We start from the raw sequence: 27,823 nt of genomic DNA, 5'->3' as shown, positions 1-27,823 counted from the left end.
TTAAAGGAAGTACAAAAGTCCTGAGGTCTCATTCTACCCAGAAGAGTAATAAGAGTGGTGTGGAAGATCACTTTAGAGCCATGGGTCATTTAGTGCCATAGGTCTCTGGGGAGCACCAGATAAGAGAGTATAGAAGATAGCCAAACAGAATAAATGGCCCTGAAGCCCTATGGGAATAATGTGAGTGGTGTGACAAAAAGGGAGGGTTCCTAATGCTATCTTGGATAAAGGGTAGATCTGCAGCTTCTGATTCTATTGACAAATGTGGGTGAGCTGGCTGTATAGTGCTATGTGATTGATGTGTCAGGGAGACTAATGTCCAGAACCCAGAGACTCCGACAAGCTTTCATGCTAAGGGGGTGTTTTTTCCGCCTTGGATTTCCTGGCATTAGATGCAGACTTGACAGCTCATAAAAAGCACTAGATATTCAGCCTCCTAATTTTGCTCTTCTTCTCCCTATATTGGGGTAAGAGCATCTAGAATACCATTGCCTCTGCTGACCTCCAGTGCTCTCCACCGACAATTAACCCTGGCATCATAGCCTGTTTTTCACATGATGTCACCTCCACAGTCATGAAATAAGTCATAAACCGAACACATTCTTCAAGAAAATATGCCAAGCGGGTAGGATGAGCCGGCAATGATCAGTTGCTATGTAGCATATTAAGGAGTTGGATGCTGAAGACCTTCAAAGGTCGGGTCCTGGAGATTTCTTTCGTATTCTCTGGAGAACTAACCCCAAAAGTGTTAAGGGCAAAAGGAAAAGCCAAAGGAAGTTAACTGAGTTCTCAGGCACAACTTTAGCCACCTACACCCCCCACCCCGCCCCCCGCAATCCACCCTAATTAGCCTAATCCGCGCGGTCCAATCCTCCCCGCCACAATAGCTGTCAATGGACCAGGTCCCGCCCCTCCACCACGCCTGACCAATGGAGTACCTCCCGGTGAATCCCCTGAGAAGGGCCGATCAGGTTCCGGGCAGGGGGCGGGGCCTCGCCGAGGACCCCGAGCTGGGCGCCGCTGCCGGTTCGTCTACCCTTTTCCTCAGCCGCCTCCTTTCAACCTTGTCCACCCGTTGGCACAGCCTTTGGTGCAGCGGCGGCGGCTCCCGTTTCTGCCGCATCTCTTTCCCCGCCTTCCCTCCCCACCAGATCCTAGAGTTGCCTGCTATGGCTTTACTCACTGCGGCCGCACGGCTCTTGGGAGCCAAGGTGAGCAACTAGGGGAGGTAGCGCGCCGCTCTGGGGTGGGGCTGAGGCGACCTCAGGCCCTCAATCGCCGGGGTCTCCCTCCCTCCCACACCCGCGTGCACCCCTGCGCGTCTTAAAGGAGCCCTGAGTTTGACTTGCCGCCAGCCCTCCGTCGAGTTCCCGGGGCCATGTGCTACGCTGCCCTTCCGGCTCCTGGGGAGAGGCGAATACTGCCCGCGCCGGCCTGCAATCTGGGGCGGGTGGGGAGCCCGACTTTACTGGCATCCTACAAGTCTAAGGTGGAGGAATGCCTCCCTGGATAGAGGAGCCGAGACTGGAGCCGCCTGGAGAGGATAGAGGTGTGGTATTTCACTGGAGTTATGAAAAGAATTGTTTGGAGGAGGGGGTGGGGGTGAACAGATGTGCTCACTCTGTCCCTGAGCCAGAGCTGGAGCGGAGGCTAATTTTGGCTGTGCTCTATATGGAGGGCCTTGTCAGTTCTTTATCTGCCTGTTTCCATTTTTCAGCACAATTATTGAACACTTTAGTGACTACCGGTAGCAGTTTGTGCTAGAGGTGTGGTACTTTAGCTTCTCTTTGTCCTTGGAACTCTTGCACTTAACTCTTTATATAGGAGGAGCTTGGGCAGGGTGGAGATTTTTGTAAAACTGCTTAACATGTAATTGGAGAAAGAACTAGAAAGGTGGTTCCACTAAACTGCAAGCCAATAAATGCAGATATTCAGCTTGAGGTAGTAAAGCCAAGGTCACATGACCAATCCTACTACTCGCTAGCCCAGGTTTTGTTGTTAAAGATCTTAAATCTCCTCTACCCAGGAGAACTTCCTCTTATTCTTTGGGGCCCTTTACTTGCCTTTTTTTTGCCTTTTGAAATCTAGAAATGCTATTCCAGATAATGAAGCCCCAATTTCAAACTGCCAATAATTTTGTCTCTGGATAACTTGGCCCCTTAAACAGAGAAACTGCTGTGCTGAGAGTCCCAGTCCTCTAATCCAAGGAGGGACAGTCCCACAGGTGACCTTGACTTTTGCAAAGAACTTATATTTTCTGCAGAGTTTGAAGCTGTTAGTACCTGAAGGAAAGGAAAGGTTTAGAATGGTTTTGGCTTGCTGTGTTTATCCTCCATGGTTAGCAGAGATAAAGTGAAACCTATAGAATTTTTCTTGGGATTCTTCCAAGAACCCAGCAGCAAGGTAGAGACTGATCCTTTGGGAGATTCTTGGTTTCTTGGCCATTGCCACTCCTGCTACTAGGGAATAGGGTAAGGAAACCTCTTGGGAAATGAAGCAAGTTCTACATAGTGTTTTGGCAGAATAGGGGACACTATAATTAGTTTATTCCAAAGCTTCTAACCCAGTGCTCAACCAGATAGTCTAACCTTACAGTGATTTGCAAATGCTTTTGGATTTGCCTTTTGAATTTATCTTGTCTCATAAACCCCTAGGGAGGCTCAGACTGCTTTTGGGATGACAGGTCTACATATTTGTTATATAATTATTTTCTTTACTTTCATGTTAGAGATGGACCTGGAAATTCTAGAAACCTTTAAGTTGGAAGGCCATTAGAAAACTTTGACCCTTGAAACCAGCAAAGCCCATCTGGCACAGTGGCACTTGTCTGTTATCCCAGTGACTTGGAAGTCTGAGTTAGGAAAATTGCAAGTTCAAGGCTAGGCTAGGCAACTTAATAAGACCCTGTCTCAAAACTAAAAAAAAAAAAAAAAAAAATTTAAAGGGCTGGAAATATAACACAGTGATAGATTGACCCTAAGTGCAATCCCTAGTACTTAAAAAAAAAAAAAAAAAAATAGCAACTACAACAACAACAACAAAAACACAACTTGCAAAACCCAACAAACTCAGAAGTGGAATTTCCTGAGAACTGTGCAGTATGATAAGAAGCCTTTCAGTATTGCTCTCACCTGTCTGAACTTTCTAGATTAACCTGTAGCTTAATTGGTTGTTGTCATTAGTAATAGCTTTTACTTTTGATATTAAGGTAGATTTTATAAAGAAGGCAATATAGTTCTAACCCAGAACTGATCCCTACTACTTTGTCAAGGTCAGATGTAGTTTCACTTTTCTGAGAAGAGATTTTTTTTTCTTAACCTTAGAAGTCATTTTTCCATCCTATCCATTGTAATTTATTTATGTATTTATTGAAGTAACTGTTCTAAGAGTACTGTGCTTTAGGCTATTTTCTATTTGGTGCCAGGAATTTAATCCAAGGATGTTTAACAACTAAACCACATCCCCAACCCTTTAAAAAAATTTTTTTTTTTTTTTTTTTTATTTAGGGACAGGGTCTTGCTAAGTTGCTTAGGACCCTGCTAAGTTGTTGAGGCTGGCTTTCAACTCACCATACTCCTGCCTCAACCTCTCAAGCCGCTGGGATTACAGTCCGCTGGGCTTTTGTCAGGTAATTTAAATGAGCACCTGAGTTGGAGAGAGAAACTACTTCAGAGTCTTAAGATTATTTGACCTCTTGTTTATTCAAATGAAATAATATAAATCAGTGGCCTTTATTAGTTGTGGTGCTTCAACTTTGTGACTTAAAAAATGTTTTGAGGGGCTAGGGTTGTGACTCAGTGGTAGAGCGCTTGCCTAGCATGTGTGAAGCACTGGGTTCAATTCTCAGCACCGCACATAAATAAATAAAGATCCATTGACAACTAAAAAAAAATTTTTTTTAAATGTTTTGATTGGTGGTGTAGCTTAGTGATAGAGTTCTTGCCTCTCATGCTGCAGGCCCTGGGTTCCATCCCCAACACCGTGCACACATGTCTTTCATAGGTGATCTGGGTTTAGATTTGGGCTAAGAATTGGAATAGGGTCACTAGTTCATTTCTGTATTCTTGAAGTCAACATGCTTCATTAACCCTAACTAAAGAAAGTATTTATTTTTATACCACTGAGAATTGCTCCTCCAATCAAGGATGTTTAGAGCTTTGAGAAAATCAGTCCAATCAAAGTAATGTTGATTCCTTGACACTTACTAGATAACCAAAGATAGGGTGGGAGATCCTTATGGAGTGCTTGTGGTAGAATGAGTGCATGTATTTTTCCTAGTGGTCTTCAGATTGGTAACAGGTGAATGAATGCATGACCTTGGGAGGCAGTGAGGACAGTGATAAGAATTGAGTAGGATGTGAAATTTAAAATAGTAGGAAGGCAACTTTAGCAATAGATCTTTTTTAGCATCTGTCTTTTAGTTTTTACCTCACCTGCCCAAAGTCCTTAGGTTCCTGTATTCTTTTTACATGCTGCCATTTTGGTGGGCATCATAATCAGGGATACTTATTCAAATGTAGATTCCTTGATCCTACGGGCAGAGGTAGAATGGTATCCAGAACTTGCATTTTTTTTCCTATATTGTCAGTGACTGATGGTGTGTGGTGGGTGCTAGGACCACAATGTGAGGCCACTGAAACTACTTGCAGGCTTTTTGTTTGCAACTTGCTTTATTAGATGTATTCTAGGAAACTGAGTATTTGGGTATTTTTTTTTATTAGCAATTGTTTTAAAAATCGATAGGCAGGGCTATAGTTCAGTGTTAGAGAACTTGCCTAGTATGTGCAAACCCTGGGTTTGAAATCCTGCACCACAAATAAATAAACATCAACTTTAGGACTAGAGGTGTAGCTTAGTGGTAGAGCATGTGCTTAGCATGCACATGGCCCTGAATGTATACAATTCCCAGCAAAACACCATACCCCCCCAGTTTTTTTTTTGTTTTGTTTTGTTTTTAATTTCAAAAGTAACTATTTGAGACCAGCCTAAACAACTTAGTGAGGCCTTGTCTCAAAAAGAGCTGAGATGTGGCTCAGTGGTGTCTAGACAGCCCCTGGGTTCAGTCCCCAGCACTGAAATAAATAAATAAATAAATAAATAAATAAATAAATAAATAAATAAATAAATAATTGTAACTGTTCTGAGCAATATTGTGATATAAGGCTATTTTCTATAAGTTTTTTCTTCATTGGCTTTTTTCTTTTCTTTCTTTTTTTTTCTTTTTTCTTTTTTCTTTTTCTCCAAATGCCTTAGGAAGTTTCTCCTAAATTCCTGCAACAGTGTTAGGGACTAAAACTTGTAAGAACTCCTAGCTGAAGTGAGGGAATTGGTTATAATTCCTGAGAAAATCTGTTAAAGAACAATAAGGGTTTCTACTGAAAGAAAATTTTAGCTTGAGTGGTATCTTTTTTGGTTTTTCTTTCTGATCACTGGACCTTTAGGTGAGAGACTGTTGGGAAATGATAGAATTATTAAGGAAACTCCTATGAATATGAAGGGGGTCAAAATATGAAATCTGAAGACTACTCTGCTTAGGCTATTAAGTAGCCTGACTGAACATTGCAGGCCAACTTCCAGTATCGCCATTGTGAAACAGACATTAAATGGCTTTAGTTCTCTGACCTGGTTCTGAGGAGAGAGCAGCCTTTGTCCTAGGCAAGTTCATTTTTTCTTCAAGCAAGTTATTCTTTTTGCATCAGAAGCATCTGTAGCTCAAGATTTTCCCTACTGGTTATTACTGCATTTTGTTTGCTCCATCTGCTGACTTGTCCAGCTCTGATCTTTGGTTGATGAAGGACAAGGATCCTGCTAAAATCAACATTATCTCTCTCAAGCTTTTAATGTTGGAGTTCCTGCATATGTAGTAGGATATAGTCTGAATGTGCCTAAGATGGAGAATCAAAGAAAATTTTTCTTCTCCCATGTAGAGTAAGGGTCCTAGATGTGGACCAATGATGATGACAGGTTAAGAGGAGCAGGAGGGAAATAAATACATTATCTGTATAAGATTCTCTTGTTCTTAGTATTTGGGGAAGGGAGTAGTTCATTGATATTTGATAATTGACTTGCTCAATATCTTATTCCAGTAATATTCTTAAGTATTATAGGCAAGTGTTTGGCAGAATTTCCTGCGTGTAGTCTTTTTCCTCTTTGACCTTTTTCTTTTAATTTTTTTTTTATTTTTCCATCTTAGCACATTTCAGACTTAACCCACTTCTATCAATAATAACAAACTTACTGGAAGCATTATTACAATGGGGTGACAGCATATAAGGTTTGGAAAAAACCTCCTAATGATTGTGATACTCCTGTTCCCAGTATGTAGACAATCCTGACTGTCAGCCATTATGAACTAGGCCCCTTATCTTTTGGAAGCAGCTTTCTCCATCTCTCCCCATGAAACCAGCTTATTGAGTGAGATTCACCTGACAGCTGTTGTTCCAGTAAGGTAACTCTACACATGCCATGCAACCAGAAGCCAAAATTCCAGCTGCCACACCTCCAGGGTTGGGGAGGAGCTGGGAGGTAGAAGTTCAAAAATGACTCAGAAGTTTGTAATCCGCCTGTCCCATCAGTGAGTACAACCTGAGTATACTGTACAAAGCCAATCAGCAGTTTTCTTTGGCAGCCTGTAGATGAAATGAGGTATGAAGCCTTGAGTGTGACAGTTCTTAAGCCCCTCCTGTCTAGAGTTGTTTACTCTGCTGATGGAGACTAGAGTTAATAAAATTTGTTTGCTCTCCCTGTGGCTCCTCTCCTAAAAAGCCTTAGAAAAGGAGTTGAGGGTTAGGGATGTGGTTCAGTGCTAGAGACAAGGCCCTGTGTTTGATCCCCAGAACAACAAAAATAATAATATTAAATAAAAGGAAGGTGAGGCTTTATTTCCTGTTCCACCGCTGAAGGAAATTATCTATTCACCTTCTAAGACTCAACACCCTCTTGCCTCTGATCCAACTCCAGGCAAGAGGATAGTTTTGTGTGTTTGTTCATTTGTACTGGGGATTGAACCCAGGAGCACTTAACCACTGAGTCACGTCCCCAGCCTTTTTTAATATTTTATTTAGAAGAGACAGGGTCTTGCTGAGTTGCTCACAGCCTCATTAAGTTGCTGAGGCTGACTTTGAACTTGGGATTTTCCTGCCTCAGCCTCCCAAGTCACTGGGATTATAGGCACGTGTTGCTACATCCAGCCCAGGCAAGAGTTTTGACACTAGATGGTATGTAAGAGGCCAATACATTTCTTTTCTTTCTTTCTTTTTTATTTTTATTTTTATTTTTTATTTTATTTTAAATGTTGTTAATAGACCTTTACTCTCTTATTTATATGTGGTCCTGTGAATCGAACCCAGTGCCTCACATATGCTAGGCAAGCACTCTACCACTGAGCCACAACCCCAGCCCCAAGGCCCAACACATTTCTAAGAAGCAAATATTTATTGAACTCAGATATGTATAAGGTACTATTGGAGAGCTTCCATGCAAATTATTTCATGTAGTTTACTTGACTACTCTGAAATTGACTTCATTACCATTTAGACATGCAAAAACTAGAACTTAAAAGTTAGGTCACATGGTCAAGATAGCACAGAAGGGAAAGTGTCAGAACCTGAATTTAGGACTTGCTCCTTAATAACTGCTTCTCTAAACTGCAGATTTGAATTCAGTAGGTCTGACACCCAAGACTGCCTGCCTGCCTTTTTCTTCCTTCTTTCCTTTCTTTCTTTTCTCTCTCTTTCTTTCTTTCTTTCACTGGAGATTGAACATAGGGCCTCATACATGCTAGGCAAGTGCTCTGGACCTGAACTGCATTCCCAGAACTTTTTTCTTTTAATTTCATTGAGGCAGGGTCTTATTATTGTGTTGCCCAGGGTGACCTTGAACTCTTGAACTTAATCTGCCTCGGCCTCTCAAATAGCTAGGATTATAGGTGTGCACCACTGCACTCTAGCTTAAGTAGCAAGACTTTTAAGTACCTTTATATGTGTCCTTCTTAGAGCCTTAGAATCAAGACTGTAAGCTAAGTAGCTTAAATATGGAAATAGAATGGGAAACAGAAATTGATTTGCTTTGTATGTCTCAGTTATTTAGTAATGGATCTGAGGCTAGAACCCAGATTTCCTAACTCCTGTACTCTACATCCTTAAAATTGTCCTAACATGTATTTTTTCTACTCTAGCATTTGAGCAGTTCTCCAGAGAGAGAGAACCAATAAAGTGTGTGTGTGTGTGTGTGTGTGTGTGTGTGTCCGTACACTTACTTAATCCTCAATCCTTTGAGGTGGGTACTATTATTGTTCCCCTTTTACACAAGCTCTTTACAAACCAGCATTGCTTTGCAAATTGGAGATCTGGCTAAGAAGTATTGCTGATGTGGGATTAGGGACAGTTGAGATCAGCTCTCTTTAGGTTGTTCCTGAAGCTCCTTATTAAATAGCAAAGAAGTTATCTATAAAGGAAATTAAGACTGCTGACAGTGGAAATGGGGTAATAGTTTAGTTCCAGGTTCCCCTTTGCATATTAGGCAAGCACTCTACTACTAAGCTGCATCCCAATCCCTAACCATTTCTTAAAGTAGCATTACTATATACAGAGTGTAGAGGTGGCTGTAACTAAGCAGCAGTTGTGACATATTTGATTTCATTTAAATGTTGTGGTGTTCTTATACCTTCCCTTTTTTTATTTTTTATTTTCTGATTTCTTTTTGTTTTAAATAAAATGAAAGGAACTGGACATGGTGGTGCATACCTGTAATTCCAGCAATTTGTGAGACTGAGGCAGGAGGATCACAAGTTTGAGGCCAGCCTCAGCAATTTAGCAAGACTCTTCGCAACTTAACCCAAGACCCTGTCTTAAAATAAAACATTTTTTAAAAGGGTGGGGGGGGACTGGGGATGTAGCTCAATGGTAAAGCACCCCTGAGTGCTTTACTCTCCAGTACTAAAAAGAACTAAAAAAAATTTTTTTGGGGTACTGAGGATAGAACTCAGGGCACTCTACCACTGAGCCACATACCCAGCCCTATTTTGTATTTTATTGAGAGGCAAGGTCTCACTGAGTTCCTTAGCACTTCACTTTTGCTGATGCTGTCTATGCCACCACGCCTAGCCAAAATTTTTTTTTAAATAAAAGGAGAAGGCTGGGCACAGTGGCTTATGCCTGTTATCCTAGCAACTCAGGAGGCTGAGGTAGGAGGATCACAAATTCAAAGACAGCCTTAACAATTTAGCCCCAAGCAACTCGTTGAGACCCTGTCTCTATATAAAATTTTTTTTTTTTTTTTTTTTTTTTTTTTTTTTTTGGTGCTGGGGATCGAACCCAGGGATCTGTGCTTGCAAGGCAAGCACTTTACCAACTGAGCTATCTTCTAAAATATTTTTAAAAGGGCTGGGGATGTGACTCAGTGGTTAAGCACCCCTGGGTTCAATCCCTGGTACCAAAAAACAGAGAAAGAGAGAGGACAACTCATTCATTAGGTTAACAGTTCTCTCTCAGGGAAAAAAAATTATCTGTTTTGTTTGTTTTTGTTTGCATTTATGTAAGAAAGAACTCAGCCTGAAAATTTCATTTTCATCTTGAGATTTGTACTCTGATTCTACATCAAGTTCGAATAGTTTTAGTTGGTTGGCTGATTAATTTTTTTCCTAAGACTTAACCTTAACTAGATTTTTTGTTTGTTCTGTTTTGTTTTGTTTTTAGGACCTTGTTAAATTGCTGAGGCTAGTTTTGAACTTGTGTTCCTCCCGTCTCAGCCTTCTGAGCTACTGGGATCACAAATGTACGCCACTGCACCTGGTTTAAACTAGTTTTATAATTCTCTTGCCAGTGAAGCAGCTAGCTATTATAGAAACTTCAAGATGGTTTGGATGTGGAAATATTATTATTAATAGATTTCAACCTCTCTTTTGTAGTACTAAGGATTGAACCCAAGGCCTCCTGCATCCAGTCTACCACTGAGTTACATTTTCACCTCTTTTTATTTTATTTGGAGACATTGAATCGCTAAATTCCCCTTGCTGGCCTTGTATTTATGATCCTCCTGCCTGAGTTTCCCAAATAACTAGGAATGATGTATGTGCCATCGTGCCTGGCTTCAACGTTTTTCTTTTATTAGATGATCTGTTCCCTGTAGCTTCTATAAAACCCAAGTAAAACCACTACAGCAAAGAACCTCCCATAATTAAAAGGTCTGATATGAGCTGGAGGATGAGGCATCAGGATTGCAAATTTGAGACCAGCCTGGGCAATGAAGACCCTGTCTCAAAAAGTAAAAAAAGGAGGTCTGGAGTTGTAACTCAGTGGTAGAGCGCTTGCCTAGCACATGTGAGGGACTGGGACTGCAGATATAGCTCAATGGTAAAAGCACCCCTGAATTCAAACCCTAATATCACCCCTCCAAAAAGAAAGAAAGAAAAAGGTCTGATGTGATCTCTGGGAAATGAGGCCTCTAATAATGGGATTTATGGGATCCTGGAGCAGGGAATAACTTGTAGTAGATTAGCCCTGTGGAATAATAGTTTGAACTCATTCAGATGTTTTCTATTGCTTATTAATTAATGACTAGTAACAAAAAGCAAAGGTATTTCTTTAGTAGTAGATTTCATTTTCCCTATTCGCCATGCAGGCATAAAGGTCTAAAGATCTGTTTGTGCTTCCCACCTCTTGCCCAGGTAAACTAGAGACTCTTCCCCCACCCCCAGTGCTGGCATTAAACCCAGGACTTCTCACATGCTAGACAAGCTAACCCCTAGCAGTAGAGGTGACTCTTTAGGAAGTTGTTAAAAAGGAGTTAAAGGCAGTGCTGGGGATATAGCTCAGTTGGTAGAGTGCTTGCCTCACAAGCACAAGGCCCTGGGTTTAATCCCCAGTACTGCAAAAAAAAAAAAAAAAGGAGTTAAAGACAACCCTGGTTAATAAGGTAAGGTGTTCCCCCTTTGCTTTACAGACATACTAGCTTCCCATTTGCTCTTTGAATTTAGCTTTGGATTGATTGATTGTGTATGTGTGAGTGTCTTACAATACTAAGGATTGAACACACAAACTGGCACATGCTAGGTAAACCCTCTTAACACTGAGCAACTTTCTCAGCCCTGAGTTGATTCTTTTTAGACACAGGCTTTTCTAAAACTTCTCTTTTACTAAATTCTAAAAAGCCTTAGGCCTTACTGAAACTCACCATTGGCATGTAGCCTATGGTAATTTATATAGTAGCTTTGGTTCAAATGATTTTCAGTACAGCCAAACAATAGTGCAATGGTTAGAAAAGGTATCTCTGACCTTTTGACAAAAGGAGCAAAGGTATAGATTTGCTCCAGATTAGTTTATTTGTACATGTATGTGTGTGTGTAATTTTTTTGTGAAGTACTTTTACATTGTTATAATTTAGTTATTAGAAATCTTTGTGCTGTATGGGTATTAGTGCCATTTTATATATGGGGAAACTTGAGACTTGCTTTGACTATCTCATTTTATCTTCAGAATGACCTAGTGCAGAAAACTTAATCTCTTTAAGACCCTAGTCCTAGTTAGTAGTATAATTGGTTGTCTTATTTCAACGTTGGTATTGAACCTCTATTGCAACTCGGAAATATTCTCTTTGGTGGGGAAACTCTCTCAACATAGGAAAGTATAAACTATACTATTTGTCTCTGTAATGAAAAATAACTTTCTTGAGTCTCAGGCTTATCTTTCTAGTTAGTTTTCCTTAAGTATACCTTGAAAAATTCTTTTAGTACAGGTGTGTAGGTGATAAACTCTCAGTTTTTGTTTATCTGAAAATGTCTTGATTTCATCTTCTGTTAAGACATTACCACCAGCACCACTATATGCACACACACACAAACACACCTCTCCCTACCCCTATTTCTAGCTTAATAATTATTTTCTCTTGAAACTCTTAGAAAAGTTTCCAGTTTTCTAGATTCCATTGCTGCTTTTAAGTAGTCAGTTGTTTCTTTGTAGATACTCTGTCTTTGTGTTTTTTCTCAGAGGGCTAGAAGTACTGTTGTGAAAGACTGCCCTCTGCCTGTGGGCTCTGTTAGGCTAGAGATTGAGTACTGCTGGAAGAGAGGGTACTGGAAAGATCTTACTAACAGCCTTAAGTACTTGATTAGTTTCATTTGTTTTCCTTGGGGGCCATTCAAAATATTGACATTTAGAATGGGATGAACTGGACAGTCTAACAGCTGCACAGCCCTGGAATCCAGATGATGCAAAAGAGACTTGTCAGGGAATGCTAATGAAACTGTGCTACTGTTGCTTCCAGACTGGTAACTCCTTCCTAAGCTGTTCCTGGCCTTATACAACTTTCATATGTCATACTGTCTGAAGAGGTTAAGATGAAGACAGAGCAGATGAGTCAGTAACTCCTTGTTAATACAAAGGAGAGAAGAGTATTACAGAAGGATTTTGATTTTTTTTTCTTTGCAGAACGCATCCTGTCTTGTTCTTGCTGCCCGGCATGCCAGTGCTTCTTCCACGGTAAGGCTTGGAAAAGAAAACTAAAAATCACTGGGGTAACCTGACTCTTGGATAGAGTATGTGACAGCCACTGGTCTCTTATTATCCTGTCTCCTGGAAGTATCTACCATTGTTGTTATAGCTATTATTACTATAATTATCATGTAAAAAAATAATTTACTCAGTGATATAGTGAGATGGGAATAGCAAATATTTTTACCTAAAATTTTATAAGTTTGTAAATTATAAAATATAGAAAATATAGATTTTGTGTTTTTTTTTGGTAGTGCTAAGGCTCAAACTCAGAACAGTACATGTTAGGCAAGCATTTATTATTAAGCTTCATCCTCAGTCCTCTACATGACATAAAATTTACCATTTTAATCCTTTTTTGGGGGGCGGGTACTGGGGATTGAACCCAGGGCCTTATGTCTGCAAGGCAAGCACTCTACCAACTGAGCTGTATCCCCAGCCCTCTTTTTATTTTGAAACAGTGTGTTGCTAAGTTTCTTAGGGCCTTGCTGAGTTGCTAGGGCTGGACTTGAACATGCATTCCTCCTGCCTTAGCTTTCTAAGTTGCTGAGATTACAAGGTTGCCTTTTTAATTTTTAAGTTAAGTAATTTTTTTTAAGTAGATGGACACAATACCTTATTTTATTTATTTTTATGTGGTGCCGAGGATCAAACCCAGTGCCTCACACTTGCCAGACAAGCACTGTACCTCTGAGCTACAACCCCAGCCCTTTAATCATTTTTATTTATTTATTTATTTTTATAATTATTTTTAAGTGTATAGTTCAGTGGTAGTAAGTACATCCACATTATTGTGACCCATCACCACTCTCTCCAAAACTTTCATCTTCCCTAACTGAAATTACCCATTAAACAATATCTCTCTATTCCCTCCTCCCACTGCCTAATTCTTTTACCCTCATCTATATAGAGTGGTTGACCAGACTTCCCTAGCAGATTAAGCCGAAAACTAAAAAGCAGTCTTCACATATGTACTTTTCAGGATGTCTCAAACTTTGACCTTATCTCTTCTATTTCTGTTTCTGTTTCTAGAATTTGAAAGATGTATTGGCCAACCTGATACCTAAGGAGCAGGCCAGAATTAAGGCGTTCAGGCAGCAACATGGCAAGACAGTGGTGGGCCAAATCACTGTGGACATGGTAAGGCTTATGGGGTCTTGACTGGGAAAAGTAACCCTGTTTTGTGCTTCCACAAAAGTACTATTCTCTTTACTGGTTATTTAAAAGTAATCTTTCCTACACAAGGGAATGTTAGGGCTTATGATGTTCATTAGAGATTAGCTTGTTCTTTTCTACAAATTTAGTAGTGAACCTAACTAATGCTCCTATGGGAAGGATGAATATAGTTTCTGGTCCTGTTTCTAATCCCTCAGCCTTTGGAATTAGAACTGTTTTGAATTCTTACTGTACCAACTATCTAGTTAAACCATAGCCCTAGTAGATCCTCTAGGAGATCTTTAGGATGACTTCCCTAGCCTTAAGAGTTTGAGCAGCTCAGCTAATAATTTTACATGGTCTTTAGCTCTTGATCTGTTTTCCCTTCCCCTATAATATATATATATCTCATTCTTTTTACTTTAGTTGAGAGTCTAAGGGAGGTAAGATTGGGCAGGAGAAAAAATTCAGTAAGAAAAGGAAGCAGTAGAAGCAGAAACATTAAAAAAGATAATTTCTCAACTTAAAATTTTTTTCAGCATAGGCAGTCTTTGAAAAAATTCTTCAGGAAGTTAACTCCCCAGAAGTCTTCTTCCCCCAAGTGTAGCCTTATAAGTCAAAGAATAAATTTTGTTTCCCAGGTTCTATAAAACTTGTACAAGCTCTAGACCGAATCATTTTGACTACTGGTCCTATCCTCTTTTATTTAGATGTATGGTGGCATGAGAGGCATGAAGGGACTTGTATATGAAACATCAGTTCTTGATCCCGATGAGGTAAGACACTGTCATGTCAATCTCTAATAATTATGAATTTACTGACCATGCAAACCATGGATTAGATAGCAAGGGAACAGCACAGAGCACCCGCTCTCATATTTTAAAAATTAGAGAATATGGAATAACTGAAGAATAAGTTTCCCTTTTAATGCATCAAAATAGAAAAGTTCAAAAGCAGTAATAATGTATGAAGATTGAAGCTTTTTTATTACCAGAGCAACTATCTTTATATAGTAATTGAGTAAATGTTGATAATTGTGCATTCTAAAAAAAAAAAAAAGATTGAAGCTTTTAAAGTTCTGTTCTAACTTGTTAAATGTCTGATATGAGCAGCTCAGTCAGTTATTTGACTTACATTCTGATAAACTTGAATTGTAATTCTCACTCTTCTCCATCAAGGGCATCCGTTTCAGAGGCCATAGTATCCCTGAATGCCAAAAATTACTGCCTAAGGCTAAGGGTGGGGAGGAACCGCTGCCTGAGGGCTTATTTTGGCTGCTGGTAACTGGACAGATCCCAACAGAGGAGCAGGTAAAGCAGAAAGACATTAACCCTTCTTTATTCCTCTTCTTCCTTGCCTTTCTGTATCTTAGCTGATCTGACTGTGGGTAGTAGTTTATAGAGATGTGCAGTGAGAGGAAGAAATGAGTTCTGCTGTTTAAGTGGATTGTGTTGAACACTCTTGGATTTGATTTTCTATATATTGCCCTTTTTTTTTTTTTTTTTTTTTTTTTAAGATGTCACTCTTGAATTTTATTCTCTTCCCTTTTCCTTCTTGGTGTCCTGAGCAGTATCTCTTTTCCCACAGGTATCTTGGCTTTCAAAGGAGTGGGCAAAGAGGGCAGCTCTGCCTTCTCATGTGGTCACAATGCTGGACAACTTTCCCACCAATCTACATCCGATGTCTCAACTCAGTGCAGCCATTACAGCCCTCAATAGTGAAAGTAACTTTGCCCGGGCATATGCAGAGGGTATTAACCGAACCAAGTATTGGGAGGTAAGAAACTTAGGTTGGGTGATGATTTGTGACAGGGACTTAAAGGAGTTGAATGTGAAGGAAGAAAAGGTAATGTAGAATCTTTAGGACAATTTCTCCTCTCTCTCTTTTTTTTTTTTTTTTTTTTTTTTCTTTTTTTTCTTTTTTTTGCGGTGCTGGGGATCAAACCCAGGGCCTTGTGAATTTCTCCTCTTATTAATGGAAGAAACATAACAAATTTTCAGGACCTGTGTGTGTAAATCAGTGTTAGAATACATGCTTATAATGCTGGAGACTATGGGTTTAATCCTAGCACCAAAAAGAAAACACCCATACACAGTTCATGCCTGTAATCCTAGCTTCTCTGGAGGGTAAGGCAAGAATTGAAAGTTTGAAGTCAGCCCAGGCAACTTAGTCAGACTGTGTCTCAAAATAAAAAGGTCTGGGGATATAAGTTAGTATTAAAGTTCCCCTGTGTTCAATTCCCACCCCAGCTACTGCAAAAAAGAAAAAGGCATTTTTACTTTAAGCTTGCTTTGTGTTTGTTGTTGAGATTACAAAGATAAATAGAGCGTGGATTCTGTTACCAAGGTTATTGGTTTGACTATTGATATACATGTAAAAAACTAAACTACAATTCTATAATTTTGCTGTAAGATTATGAAAATATAATCTTACTAGGCAGGACTATTGCAATATTAAAAAGTATGTGACATAACTGAAAGGTCTCTGAGGAAAATTTCACAGATCACTCTCACCTTAACTTCTGAGGCCCGCTTCTCCCTTTTTTTCAAATAAGGAGAACCTTGATAAATAAAAAGTTGAGTGAATGGCAGCTAACTCAACTCTGGAATTTAAAAGAACTAACTGTGAACCATCTTCTGGCTAGACTACCAAGGTACCTGTTAGGAGTGGAAAGATGATTTATATCCTGGGAATAGGATCTTGAAACAAATAAGCTTTATTTTCTGAGAATAAAATGTGGTCTTAATAGAATTCTGTGGTTGGATCAGGCTGTTGTGTTTTATCCCAATGCATAGTATATTACATGGTTACTTTCATCCTCTTCCAATTACCCACATACTCAACAAACACTGGGTAAGTATGAATTATGTGGCTAGGTTTATAGGAGGACATTCCACTTTTTTTTTCTTTTTTCACCTTTTTTGGCAGTGCTGGGGATTGAACCCAGAGTTTCACTTATGCTAGGTAAACTTTCTACCACTGAACTGTATCCCCAACCTTTTTTTTTTTTTTTTTAGTTGTAGATGGACACAACACCTGTTTTATTTATTTATATGTAGTGCTGAGGATTGAACCCAGTGCCTCACATGTGCTAGGCAAGCAGTCTATTACTAAGCCCCATCCTCACCCCTTTTTATTTTTTTAATTTGAGACAGGGTCTTGGTAGATTATCCAGCCTGGCCTAGAAGTTGCAATCCTGCCTGAGCTTCCTTCAAGTATCTGGGATTACAGGTGTGTGCCACCACACCCAGCTCCCATTTTCTTCTGTTATTTAGAAACATTATCGGGACAACAAAATCCCTTTTTACATAGGTATATGAAATGATTTTTAAACTGAAGTATCAGTCACCAGAAAGGTCACAAAGTGTTTACTTATGTTGTAAGACAGATTAGCATGATAAACTAGTCTTCTCCCCCCACCCCCAGGGGAATCTTTTTTTTTTTAATTTATTTTTATTGTAAACAAATGGGATACATGTTGTTTCTGTTTGTACATGGAGTAATAGCATACCATTTGCATAATCATACATTTACATAGGGTAATGATGTTTGATTCATTCTGTTCTTTTTTCCCTTCCCCCCCACCTCTCTTTTCCCTCTATACAGTCCCTCCTTCCTCCATTCTTGCCCCCCTCCGCTTATCAGTGAGATCATTCGTCTTTTGGATTTTTGAGATTGGCTTATCTCACTTAACATGATATTCTCCAGTTTCATCCATTTGCCTGCAAGTGCCATAATTTTATAATTCTTTATAGCTGAGTAATATTCCATTGTATATATATACCACAGTTTCTTTATCCATTCATCAATTGAAGGGCATCTAGGTTGGTTCCACAGTCTGGCTGAACTAGTCTTTTAAAACCCCTTTGAGACCTGGTAAATCCTGCTTCACTTTGTTGGTTGATATGTATTTGCCAACTCTGTATAGATAATTTTATTTAGCTGGGCATCCTGGTGCATGCCTTGTAATCTCAGCTACTGGAGAGGCTAAAATGCAAGAATTAATTGAACCTGGGAGCTCAACTAAAGAGAATTTTGTTTGCTGTTGGGAGGGAGGATTTGAGATAGATATTAATTTGGCATTAAAGAGGTTGGGAAGGAATGACAAAACATTCATAACTACTTAAAGCCTTTTTCGGGTGGGTAATTGGGAATTGAACCTAGGGGTGCTCTTTTACTTAGACACATCTGCAGTCTTCCTCCCCACCCTCTATTTTGAGACAGGGTCTCAATAAATTGCTAAGGCTGGCCTAAAACTTGAAAGTCTCCTACTCATCCTCCCAAGTACCAGGTATTACAGGCATGCAGCACCATACCTGGCCACTTAAAACATTTATAAAGCTACCTATTAGCAGGTACAATAGATCATGTAATCTGTTGCTTTTCATTTTCTTTTAAAAACTATGTTTGAGGGCTGGGGATATAGCTCAGTTGGTAGAGTGCTTGCCTCGCAAACACAAAACCCTGGGTTCAAATCCCCAGCACCACCCAAAAAAAAAAAAAAAAATGTTTGAGTAATTTTTATCTCTGTAGGCCACTATAACATAAAAGATTAAATCAGGACTACATTTTACTCTGAAATCATCTTGTAGATATTGGCTTCCAAAAGGGACCAGGAGATGGGAGGTGGGGAGGAAGCAGGTAAGTAGTGGGACATGATATTGGCCAAATTATATTGTTGTGTTGTGTGTATGTACAAAGGTGTAACAACAAGTCTCATCATTATGTGTAACTATACTGTACCAATAAAAAAATTTGGAAACAAAAGAAAGAAAAAAATTAATTGACTTCCAACAGTATCTGTTGCTACTTAACAATGCTGTTGTTCTTACTGCCACAGAGGGAAAAACAGCTTCTTCATACTTTATAATAAGTGCCTATAAAAAATTTCCCAGGCATCCAAACATACTCTATGCTTAACACTGTCCTTTATTGAATCACTAGTGTGAATCTTGTACTCCCTACTTACTTTTTGCCTTTATTTCAAGATACAGTCATTGTTTGACTGTCCTGCCATCATCTCTTTGTGAGATTTATCCAAGGATAACTATATTGTGATAAACATGTATTTCAGAGCCAGGTGAGGTGGGACATGTCCGTAATCCCAGCTACTTGAGAGACTGAGGCAGGATGATTGCAAGTTTGAGGTGCAACCTCAGCAACATATTGAGATCCTGTCTCAAAATAAAAAATAAAAAGGACTGGGGATGTAACTCAGTGGTAGAATGCCATTGGGTTTAATCCAAAAAATTAAAAATTAAAAAAAAGTATTTCAGGACTTTACTGATCTTCCGGAAAGGGTTTATAAGCAGTACTGATGTTTGTCCCCTTTAGGACACAAAAATTAGCATTAGTAACTGCTTTAGTTTACTAGCACTTGATATTTTTTGCTGCCAGATCTTTTATCTCTCTCAAAGGTCAGACATACCATTTTAGTTCAATACTCTATCTTATCTAGTCCTATCCTATTATAAGCTATTCAAGTAAAATAACATAGTAGAGTCGAGTTGGTTACCTTTTTGGAAGGGGGCAGATTTGGGGATTGATCCTAGGGTCCTGCATATACTGGGTAAGCACTCTACCACTGAGCTCTCACCCCAGCCTTTCTTATTTTTTATTTTGAGGAAGGATCTCACTAACTTGCCCAGGTTAGCTTTGAACTTGTGATCTTCTTGCCTTAGCCTTCCAAATCTCTGGGATTATAGGTATGCACCACTATGCCCTTCTTAGCTGATTGTTTCTGATTAAAATTTCACACCAAGGACTTTTTAAATATATGCCTTAAGAGCATGATTTCTTCTGATAACACTCATTCCATAGTCGTCTCCATGACTTTAGATGAGTAGTATAATATCTTGATTTGAAAGCATTTATCCAGTCTCTATGTCTCTTCTTTATTGATTTAATTTCATTCATGACAGGGAGATTTTCATGATGCAACCAGCTGTTTAATTATGAAGTAGGCGCAAGTTGTTGGATTTAGTAAAATTTGTTAAGTAGCTGATTTAAGTTTTGTTAGTAATTCCATCTTTTTTAAGGTCTATCAGTGGTATATGTTGATTTTGAAACTGCTTATAATAAAGTTGTAATCATTCTAATACCTGATTGCTACTGAAAACATGCAGATATTGTGCTTAAATGCTTTATGTTCATATTTAATTTAATCCTTACAATAACTGTGAATAGATGTTATTTATTCCCATCTTTTTATGGAACAGGAAAACTGGAGATTAGAGAAGTTAAGTAGCTTTCCCAAAGTTACATACCTGCTTAGTGGTACAGATCACATAGAATCTTCAGTCGCTGACTCGGGGATCTCTTCACCATTAATTCTGGCTGTCTTCTTCTTCTATGTCTTCTGAATGAGTAATAGCTAAATGGAAAACTCTTGGCCAGAATTTTACTTGCACAAATAGAGATGGTGGTTCACGGTGGCTCTTGATCATTATGGCAGTTTTGTTATTTTTATTCAAAACAGTTATAATGGTGGCATGTTTTAACATCGTTTTTCTAAAGCTGTGTAGTGTGAAGAATGAATTCATGGACTGGGGATACGGTATAGCTCAGTGGTACTGTGCTGGCATAGCCTACTCTAGGCCCTGGGTTCAATGCCCAATCCCACAAGGGGAAAAAAAAAAAAAAAAGGAAGGAGTTGATAACAAGTACCTAAATAACACCTCACTCTTGACTTATTAAAGAAATAAGCTGGGTGCACTTGTGCATGCCTGTAATCCCAGCAACTCAGGAGGCTGAGGCAGGAGGATCACCAAATTCAAGGCCAGCCTTAGCACTTATCAAGGCCTTAGGCAACTAGCCAAGACCATGTCTCCAAATAAAAAGGGAGCTCGGTGGTAAACCCCTGGGTTCAATCCCCAGTAGAAAGAAAATGAGAGGAAAGAAGGAAGAGGGAATTCTATCAGGTTTGTTTAGTATTTTAAAACCCTTCTTGGGGCTAGGAGAATGACTCAATGCTTATCTAGCATGCTCAAGGCCCCAGGTTCAGTGTTTTAACACATACGCATACAAACCTGTCCTTTTGCTAATGGAATTTAAATTTCTTGAGGAAAATAAAATTGAGACCCCAAGCTTGGAACAAGTAATTACCATCACAAAAACAGAGGTTACCATATATTTATGCCTCCTAATAAATGAACACAACACTTTGTGAAATAGTCTTTTGTTGAAAATTGCACTTGAGCTGGTTGCAGTTGTGCATGCCTGTTATCTCAGCTAACTCAGGAGGCTAAGGTCAGAGGGTCACAAATTTAAGACCAGCCTAGGCAATTCTGCAAGACCCTGTCTGAAATTTAAAGGGGGCTGGGATGTAGCTCAGTGGTAGATCATCCCCAAGTTAATCCGTAGTATCCCAAAACAAAATTGTACTAAATGGCCCAAGGTTGTAACTCAGTGGTAGAGTACCTGGCATGGCTGCGAACCTTTGTTTGATCCCCAGTTCTGCAAAATAAGTAAATGAAGAGCAAAAGAGGGAAATTGAGACACATTGGACAATTGCAATGTAAGGATTATATTTGAGTCCTGATTCAAACAAGTGAACGTTGGAGGAACTTAATAATCAGGGAAAATTGAATATTGACAAAATACTTAATGATATTGAGGATTTGTTAAAAATTTAAGGTGAGATGATAGATATCTGATTTTGATTATGAGAAATTTTTATCTTTTAGAGGAGATACTCGGTGAGTTGGATTTTGTTTATTTTTGGTGTGAGGGATTGAACCAATGAGCTACATCCCCAGTCCTTTCTTATTTTTCCTTTTTAGACAGGGTCTCTCTGAGTTGCTCAGGGCCTTGCTAAATTGCTGAGGCTGGCTTTGAACTTGTGATCCTCCTGCCTTAGCCTCTCCAGCCACTGGCATTACAGGCATGCAGCATCACACCTGGCATAATTTTTTATTTTGAGACAGGGTCTCACTGAGTTGTTTAGGGCCTTGCCAAATTGATGGCAACTGGCCTTGAATTTGTGATCCTCCTGCCTAGAGTTGCTGAGATTATAGGCATGAGCTTTTGGGGGTGGGGGATTACCAGGGGTGCTTTACCACTGAGCTATATCCCTAGCCCTTTTTATTTTTCGAGACAGGGTCTCACCAAGTTGCTGAGGCTGACCTCAAACTTGCAGTCTTCCTGCCTCAGCCTCCCAAATTGCTGGAATTATGTGTGCCACTGCCCAGCTGTGTGTGTGTGTGTGTGTGTGTGTGTGTGTGTGTGTGTGTGTGTTGCTGAGTATGGAACCCAGGCTTTTGCCTGCATGTGCTAGGCAAGTACTCTACCACTGAACCCCTTGCATGTTGGGATTTTCTCAAACTAATTTAGGAGGTGAGGGGGAAAGTGAGTAAGGGTATAGATGAAATGAATGGCCAGCAGTGGGACTAATTTCAAAGGGTCTATTGTATACATGGTGACTACAGTTAATAAGTAATGTACTACAATAAGACTATAGGTGAAAATCACTGAGAGTAGATTTTAGAAGTTATTACCACAGAAAATAAGCATATAAGGTAATGTATAAAATTTTTGTCAATTTAAAAAAGTGGCTATGAGTTAATAATTATTTAACCTAGGTAGGTGATACTTATTAGCTACATGAGTGACCATGTGCAAGTTACTTTATCTGGCCAAGCCCCACTTTCCTCATGTTTAAAATGAGGGATGTGTAGCTGGATGCACATACCTGTAATCTCAGTGACTCAGAGAGGCATCTTGGCAAGGTCCTAAGCAATATAGCAAGACAACATCTCAAAATAAAAAATAACCCAGTAACGGGAGGCTGAGGCAGGAGGATTACAAGCTCAAAGCCAGCCTCAGCAACTTAGCAAGACCCTGTCTCAAAGTAAAAAATAAAGGGTTAGGGATGTGGCCCAGTGGCAAACCACCCCTGAATTCAATTCCTTTTTTTTTTTCTTTTCTTTTCTTTTCTTTCTTTTTTTTTTTATTGTAAACAAATGGGATACATGTTGTTTCTCTGTCTGTACATGGCGTAAAGGCATACCATTTGTGCAATCATAAACTTACATAGGGTAATGTTGTTTGATTCATTCTGCCACTTTTTCCCTTCCCCCCTCCCCTCCCACCCTTCCCCTCCATCTATACAGTCCTTCCTTCCTCCATTCCTGCCCCCCTCCCTAAACCCAACTCCAACCCCAACACTAACCCTTCCCACCCCCCATTATGTGTCATCATCTGAATTCAATTCCTGATACCCAGAAAATAATAAAAGTACTGGGGATATAGCTCAAAGGTAAAGCACCCCTGGGTTCAGTGATCAGTTTTAAAAAGGAGGGATTTATTAAAAGAAAAAAATAGGGACTGGGGTTGTAGCTCATTGTATTTCATTTAGAGACAAGGTCTCACCGAGTTATTTAAGGCCTCACTAAGTTGCTAAGGCTGGCTTTGAACTCATGATCCTCCTGCCTCAGCCTCCTGAGCTGCTGGAATCACAGATGTGCGCCACCGCACCCAACCAGTTTATTGGATTATTAAGGTTAAAAGGGGTGGGAAATACAGTTCAGTGATAGTGTACTTGCATGTCAGAGGTCCTAGGTTCAATTCCCAGTACCAGAAAACAAAACAAATACCATAGTGTTGTAAATCATGTTGTAATGATAGAGATCATAATTAAACATATCAGAGTTGAGTTCTGACTTTGGCATGTAACTGAATACCGAGGACTCAGTTCTGTCATCTGAAATGGTGGTTATAATATATTTAGTAGGATGGTAAGAATTGGAATATTTTAGTGTACATGAGATACTATTACAAATCACTTAGTGTGGTGCATAAGTCATAATAGCATATTCAGTAAATGTTTATTATTATTCCATACTACAAAACATACTCAATATAACCACCCAGTATATAACCACCAACCCCGAGTAACCCGATCTGTGAAGGACAAACAGTATCCATACTTAATTCTTCTTTGCTAGTGGTAATTTTTTTTTTCTTCTTTCTTTTCTCTCATCAGTTAATATATGAAGATTGTATGGATCTCATTGCAAAACTACCTTGTGTTGCTGCAAAGATCTACCGGAATCTCTACCGGGAGGGCAGCAGTATTGGGGCCATTGACTCTAAGCTGGACTGGTCCCACAATTTCACCAACATGTTAGGCTATACTGATGCTCAATTCACTGAGCTCATGCGTTTATACCTCACCATCCACAGGTGAGTTAGACCCAGCATCCATAGCTACCACATTTCAGGATCAGTAGGAAATTTTCTTGGAAAGCTCCTGAATGTTATCTTCTGGCTACAGATGGTCTGCATCAAGTAGATGAAAAAAGGTTGTAAAGGATAATGCAAAACAAGAAAAAGGCCTAGAATGGAAGGTTAAGAGACCTAGGGAAATTACTACAACCATGCTAAGAACTAGATGGTACTTCTTGGAAAAGGAACTAGCTGCAAACATTAGATGATCCTTCAACTTTCCAGGAGCTCCCTCTTCTGGCCATTGTTATTAAAAGCTGGAGCCTACCCTGGGATGTAGCTCAGTGGTAGTGTTTGCCTCGCACATTCAGGACCCTAGGTTCCATCCTCAGCACTAAGGCAGGGGATTGTGGGATCTGGGGTCGAGTCAGGGAGCTGGGCGCACAGACATTATGAACCAGTAACTTCAGCTCTGTGGCTTAGGGAACAAAAACCGATGATGAGATTAGATTTTTATAAGTGCTTAGGTAAAACTGACTATAGGCTGGTGTGAGCCCATAACTAAGCTAGGATGTGACAAATAAAATATCAGCAAGATCTGTGTTTATATAATCTGCCCTTTCACCCCTTGGCTTTCCCTTATTTTACTACAGTGACCATGAAGGTGGCAATGTAAGTGCCCATACCAGCCACTTGGTGGGCAGTGCCCTTTCAGACCCTTACCTATCCTTTGCAGCAGCCATGAATGGGCTGGCAGGCCCTCTTCATGGACTGGCCAATCAGGTAAGATTATTCTTTTCTTACTCCAGGTTTTTCTTACCCCTGTAATTTTTCCTCTTCTTAGCATTTTCTGCTGACCATATGTGTTGACATTGCTTTTTTTCCCAAAACCTTAACCCACAGGAAGTACTTGTTTGGCTAACACAACTACAGAAGGAAGTTGGCAAAGATGTGTCAGATGAAAAGTTAAGAGACTACATCTGGAACACACTCAATTCAGGACGGGTAAGTTCCCAGGTTCTGTGTTCTGTAATTTGGAAGAATTAAGAAGGAAAAAAATAAGAGAAGTCTCTAAATTAGACATGCATATGCACAGTTCCCCATTTGTCTACCCTGAAATAATTTTTTTTTAATTTCGTGGTAGCGGGGATTTAATCCAGGGGCACTCTACTTTTTAGCTATATCCTCAGCTCTTATTTTTTCAAGTTTATTTTGAGACAGGATCTCACTCAGGTACTGAGGCTGGCTTCCAATTTGGAATCCTCTTGCTTCAGCCTCCTGAGTTGCTGGGATTACAGGTGTACACTACCCTGTGCTTAGAAAAAAAATGTCTACCTGAGGATACAAGTTATCTTTTTTCCTCACCCTAAATAGGTTGTCCCAGGCTATGGCCATGCAGTACTAAGGAAGACAGATCCACGATATTCCTGTCAGCGAGAGTTTGCTTTGAAACACCTGCCTAATGACCCTATGTTCAAACTTGTTGCTCAGCTGTACAAGATTGTGCCCAATATCCTCTTGGAGCAGGGAAAGGCCAAGAATCCTTGGCCAAACGTAGATGCGCACAGCGGGGTGCTACTCCAGGTGAGTCCTCCCTTTGCTCTTTTCCCTCTGATTGTACCACATTCTACTCTGCTATGTACAGAATCCACTCTCTCATCAGAGCAGGGAATCTTTATCTCCCTTCTGCTTCACAGAACCTTCTGATACAGTTGCCTATGGCAGGGTTGTGGGCTGGGGTTGCTCTGTTTTCAGAATCCTAATTGTCATGCCTTTGTTATTTCTATTTAAGACTGGGCCAAGTCCTTAGAGAATAAGGGGAAACAGACCTCTACAGATCCTATCACCCTACACTTGTACATATCACTGCTTCTGGACCTTTAACAAAACCTTTTTCTCTTCTGTCTTACAGTATTATGGCATGACGGAGATGAATTACTACACGGTCCTCTTTGGGGTGTCACGGGCACTGGGTGTGCTGGCACAGCTCATCTGGAGCCGAGCCCTAGGTTTCCCTTTAGAAAGGCCCAAGTCCATGAGCACAGATGGTTTGATGAAGTTTGTGGACTCTAAGTCAGGGTAAAATTGACTACCAGAAGATGAGGAAGCTTAAAAAAAAGTATACTTTTGTTTTGTTTCAGGGGGCCTTAAAAGATTTAAGATTCAATTGTATCTGAGGCACTGAAAATACGTTTGAAGTTAAGATATAAATTAAGACTTTAAAAGATAAAAAGTGACCCCTTCTTTCCTAACCAGGTCCCTTCCCTTCCTGGTATGAGTTGCCCATCAACTATAGGATAACCAGGACTAATGCATGTGGTATGGGTTAGGTTTGACCTCCTATCTTCTCTAGAGTGAGAATCTGACTCCACTTCCTGAGTCAGAGCAGGTTGCAAAGAATCTGCAGTCACTCTGGAGCCTTTGCTTTTATTCTGCCCAGCCCTCTGGGTCAGCAAGCCAGGACTCTGCCCCTTTTGTTTCCATAGGAATCATGTTGGATTGTCAGCTGTACCAAGCCCCCCATGGCCCTCTCCTATGTATACAAACACTTCCTAGCAAGACCTATTGGTTAGGTTAGCTAGACCTACTTTGGCTTTTTTTTTTTTTTTTTTTTTTCAAATGCTGCCAGGTGACGATAAAGGCATAACATTTGTTGCAACTGATGCCCCCCCCCTTTTTTTTTTAAATTATCCCATTAAAATTAAGGTAGTGTTCTGTTTCCCACTACTTTAATGCCTCCTTCCAGACTTTCTTATACCTGCTACGCCTCAAGCTGAGGATTCTCTGGACCTTCCTTTCTTGTTCCCTACCAGAGACTTCTTTCAGCAGGTTTGTCAGATCTGTGGTCTTTTCCAGTCATTTGGCTTTATCAGTGCTTAATGTGAATTAAACTTTTTACTTCCACAGAACATAAGCCACTACACTCACTTTTTTCCTCCTATGTTAATACACTGTGGGGCATAGAACACGGGCTCAGGAATGACCAGTTCCTTTATGATCTGGTCCCAGGGGTACTAGCATTTCTTTTTGAACAGAGAAATTATTCAAGATTGAATATATCTTCAGATATCAGGTCTTAAGGCTGGGGGCACTCAAAAGAGTAGTAAACCTTCTTCCTTATCCCCTACCACAAGAAAATGTTCCCTTATTTATCAGTGTCTTTTCCTGCCCCATCCCTAAGAGCTTGCAGTACAATGTTTGTTTTAGAAGCCCCATTTGCACAGGTTTTCAGTGACTCAGAATGCTCTACTGCCTTTTCTTTGAGAAAGGATTGATATACACTCCTGCTGTGCCCCCTTCTTCCCTCAAAACTCCTGCCTGTGTTTGTGTGGATCCCCAAACCCCAGAACCACGCTGTTGAGATGGACACACTGTAAACCCCTGGGTGACTATCAGCTCATGATGCAGACTTCAGGGTGTTCTGTATAAAATAAAAAATAAATGTTTTTATTAACAATGCTTGAGCCTGCTAATAAATAAGGCCTGGAAGAATTTTTATTATGATGAGGTAAGACATCTGACTAGCAAGATCTTGAACTTAACAAGTCCTAAGTTATCCTGTGTATCCCTTTATCTTCAGGCAGGTTTGGTATTCAGAGGAATAGCTTCCTGTGAGATTTCCAAAGATTTCTGTGTTTCCTCAAGGTTAGGAAGTCCTTTACCTTTAGCTCCCATCCTTTCTAATTTTGTTGAAATGTAGAACACTCAAGTACTATACGTGAGACCTAGCAACTGCTTATTGACTAATCCAAGAAGTGGTTTGGCCCACTGGGTCAAAGTAACAAACTACATCAAGGACAAATGGGTTAGGACTGCTAGCTAAACCTGAACACTAGAGGGCTCTGGTATATCTTGGAGTGCCAACTCTTTGCAGCTTTCCTTAAGGAGTTCCCCCAAACAATAAAGGGTGGTCCTGAGGGTATCAGATATATAGAAAGTGTGAAACCAGTGATTCTGTTCTAAGACACCTGAAACTGATCTGAAAAAGGCTATAAATAGGTAAGGAGGTGGATACT

The 27,823-nt window shown here is 40.0% G+C and overlaps 1 protein-coding gene across 1 annotated transcript; it reads left to right on the top strand.

Moving 5' to 3' along the window:
* Positions 1 to 1,000: 1,000 nt before the first annotated feature.
* Cs (citrate synthase) lies at positions 1,001 to 27,266 on the top strand. The gene is made up of 11 exons (XM_047549583.1): positions 1,001 to 1,211; positions 12,426 to 12,476; positions 13,521 to 13,628; positions 14,354 to 14,419; positions 14,822 to 14,953; positions 15,231 to 15,419; positions 23,626 to 23,825; positions 24,461 to 24,590; positions 24,711 to 24,812; positions 25,182 to 25,391; positions 25,720 to 27,266. Exons 1-11 carry the CDS (start codon positions 1,170 to 1,172, stop codon positions 25,888 to 25,890), a joined length of 1,401 nt encoding a protein of 466 aa, XP_047405539.1. The 5' UTR covers positions 1,001 to 1,169; the 3' UTR covers positions 25,891 to 27,266.
* The last annotated feature ends 557 nt before the right edge of the window (positions 27,267 to 27,823 follow it).

Source organism: Sciurus carolinensis, chromosome 4 (genome assembly GCF_902686445.1).
Source record: "Sciurus carolinensis chromosome 4, mSciCar1.2, whole genome shotgun sequence".
Lineage (NCBI taxonomy): Eukaryota > Metazoa > Chordata > Mammalia > Rodentia > Sciuridae > Sciurus > Sciurus carolinensis.
Note: the sequence above shows the minus strand (reverse complement) of the source record. Positions and strands in the feature narration are given on the sequence as shown.

Excerpts from the sequence above, each read along its gene's own strand:
- Cs (XM_047549583.1), top strand. The coding sequence starts at position 1,170 with ATGGCTTTACTCACTGCGGCCGCACGGCTCTTGGGAGCCAAG. Across the intron at positions 14,420-14,821 it reads CAGTTCTTGATCCCGATGAG|GGCATCCGTTTCAGAGGCCA; the intron begins GTAAGACACTGT and ends TTCTCCATCAAG. Across the intron at positions 14,954-15,230 it reads AGATCCCAACAGAGGAGCAG|GTATCTTGGCTTTCAAAGGA; the intron begins GTAAAGCAGAAA and ends CTTTTCCCACAG.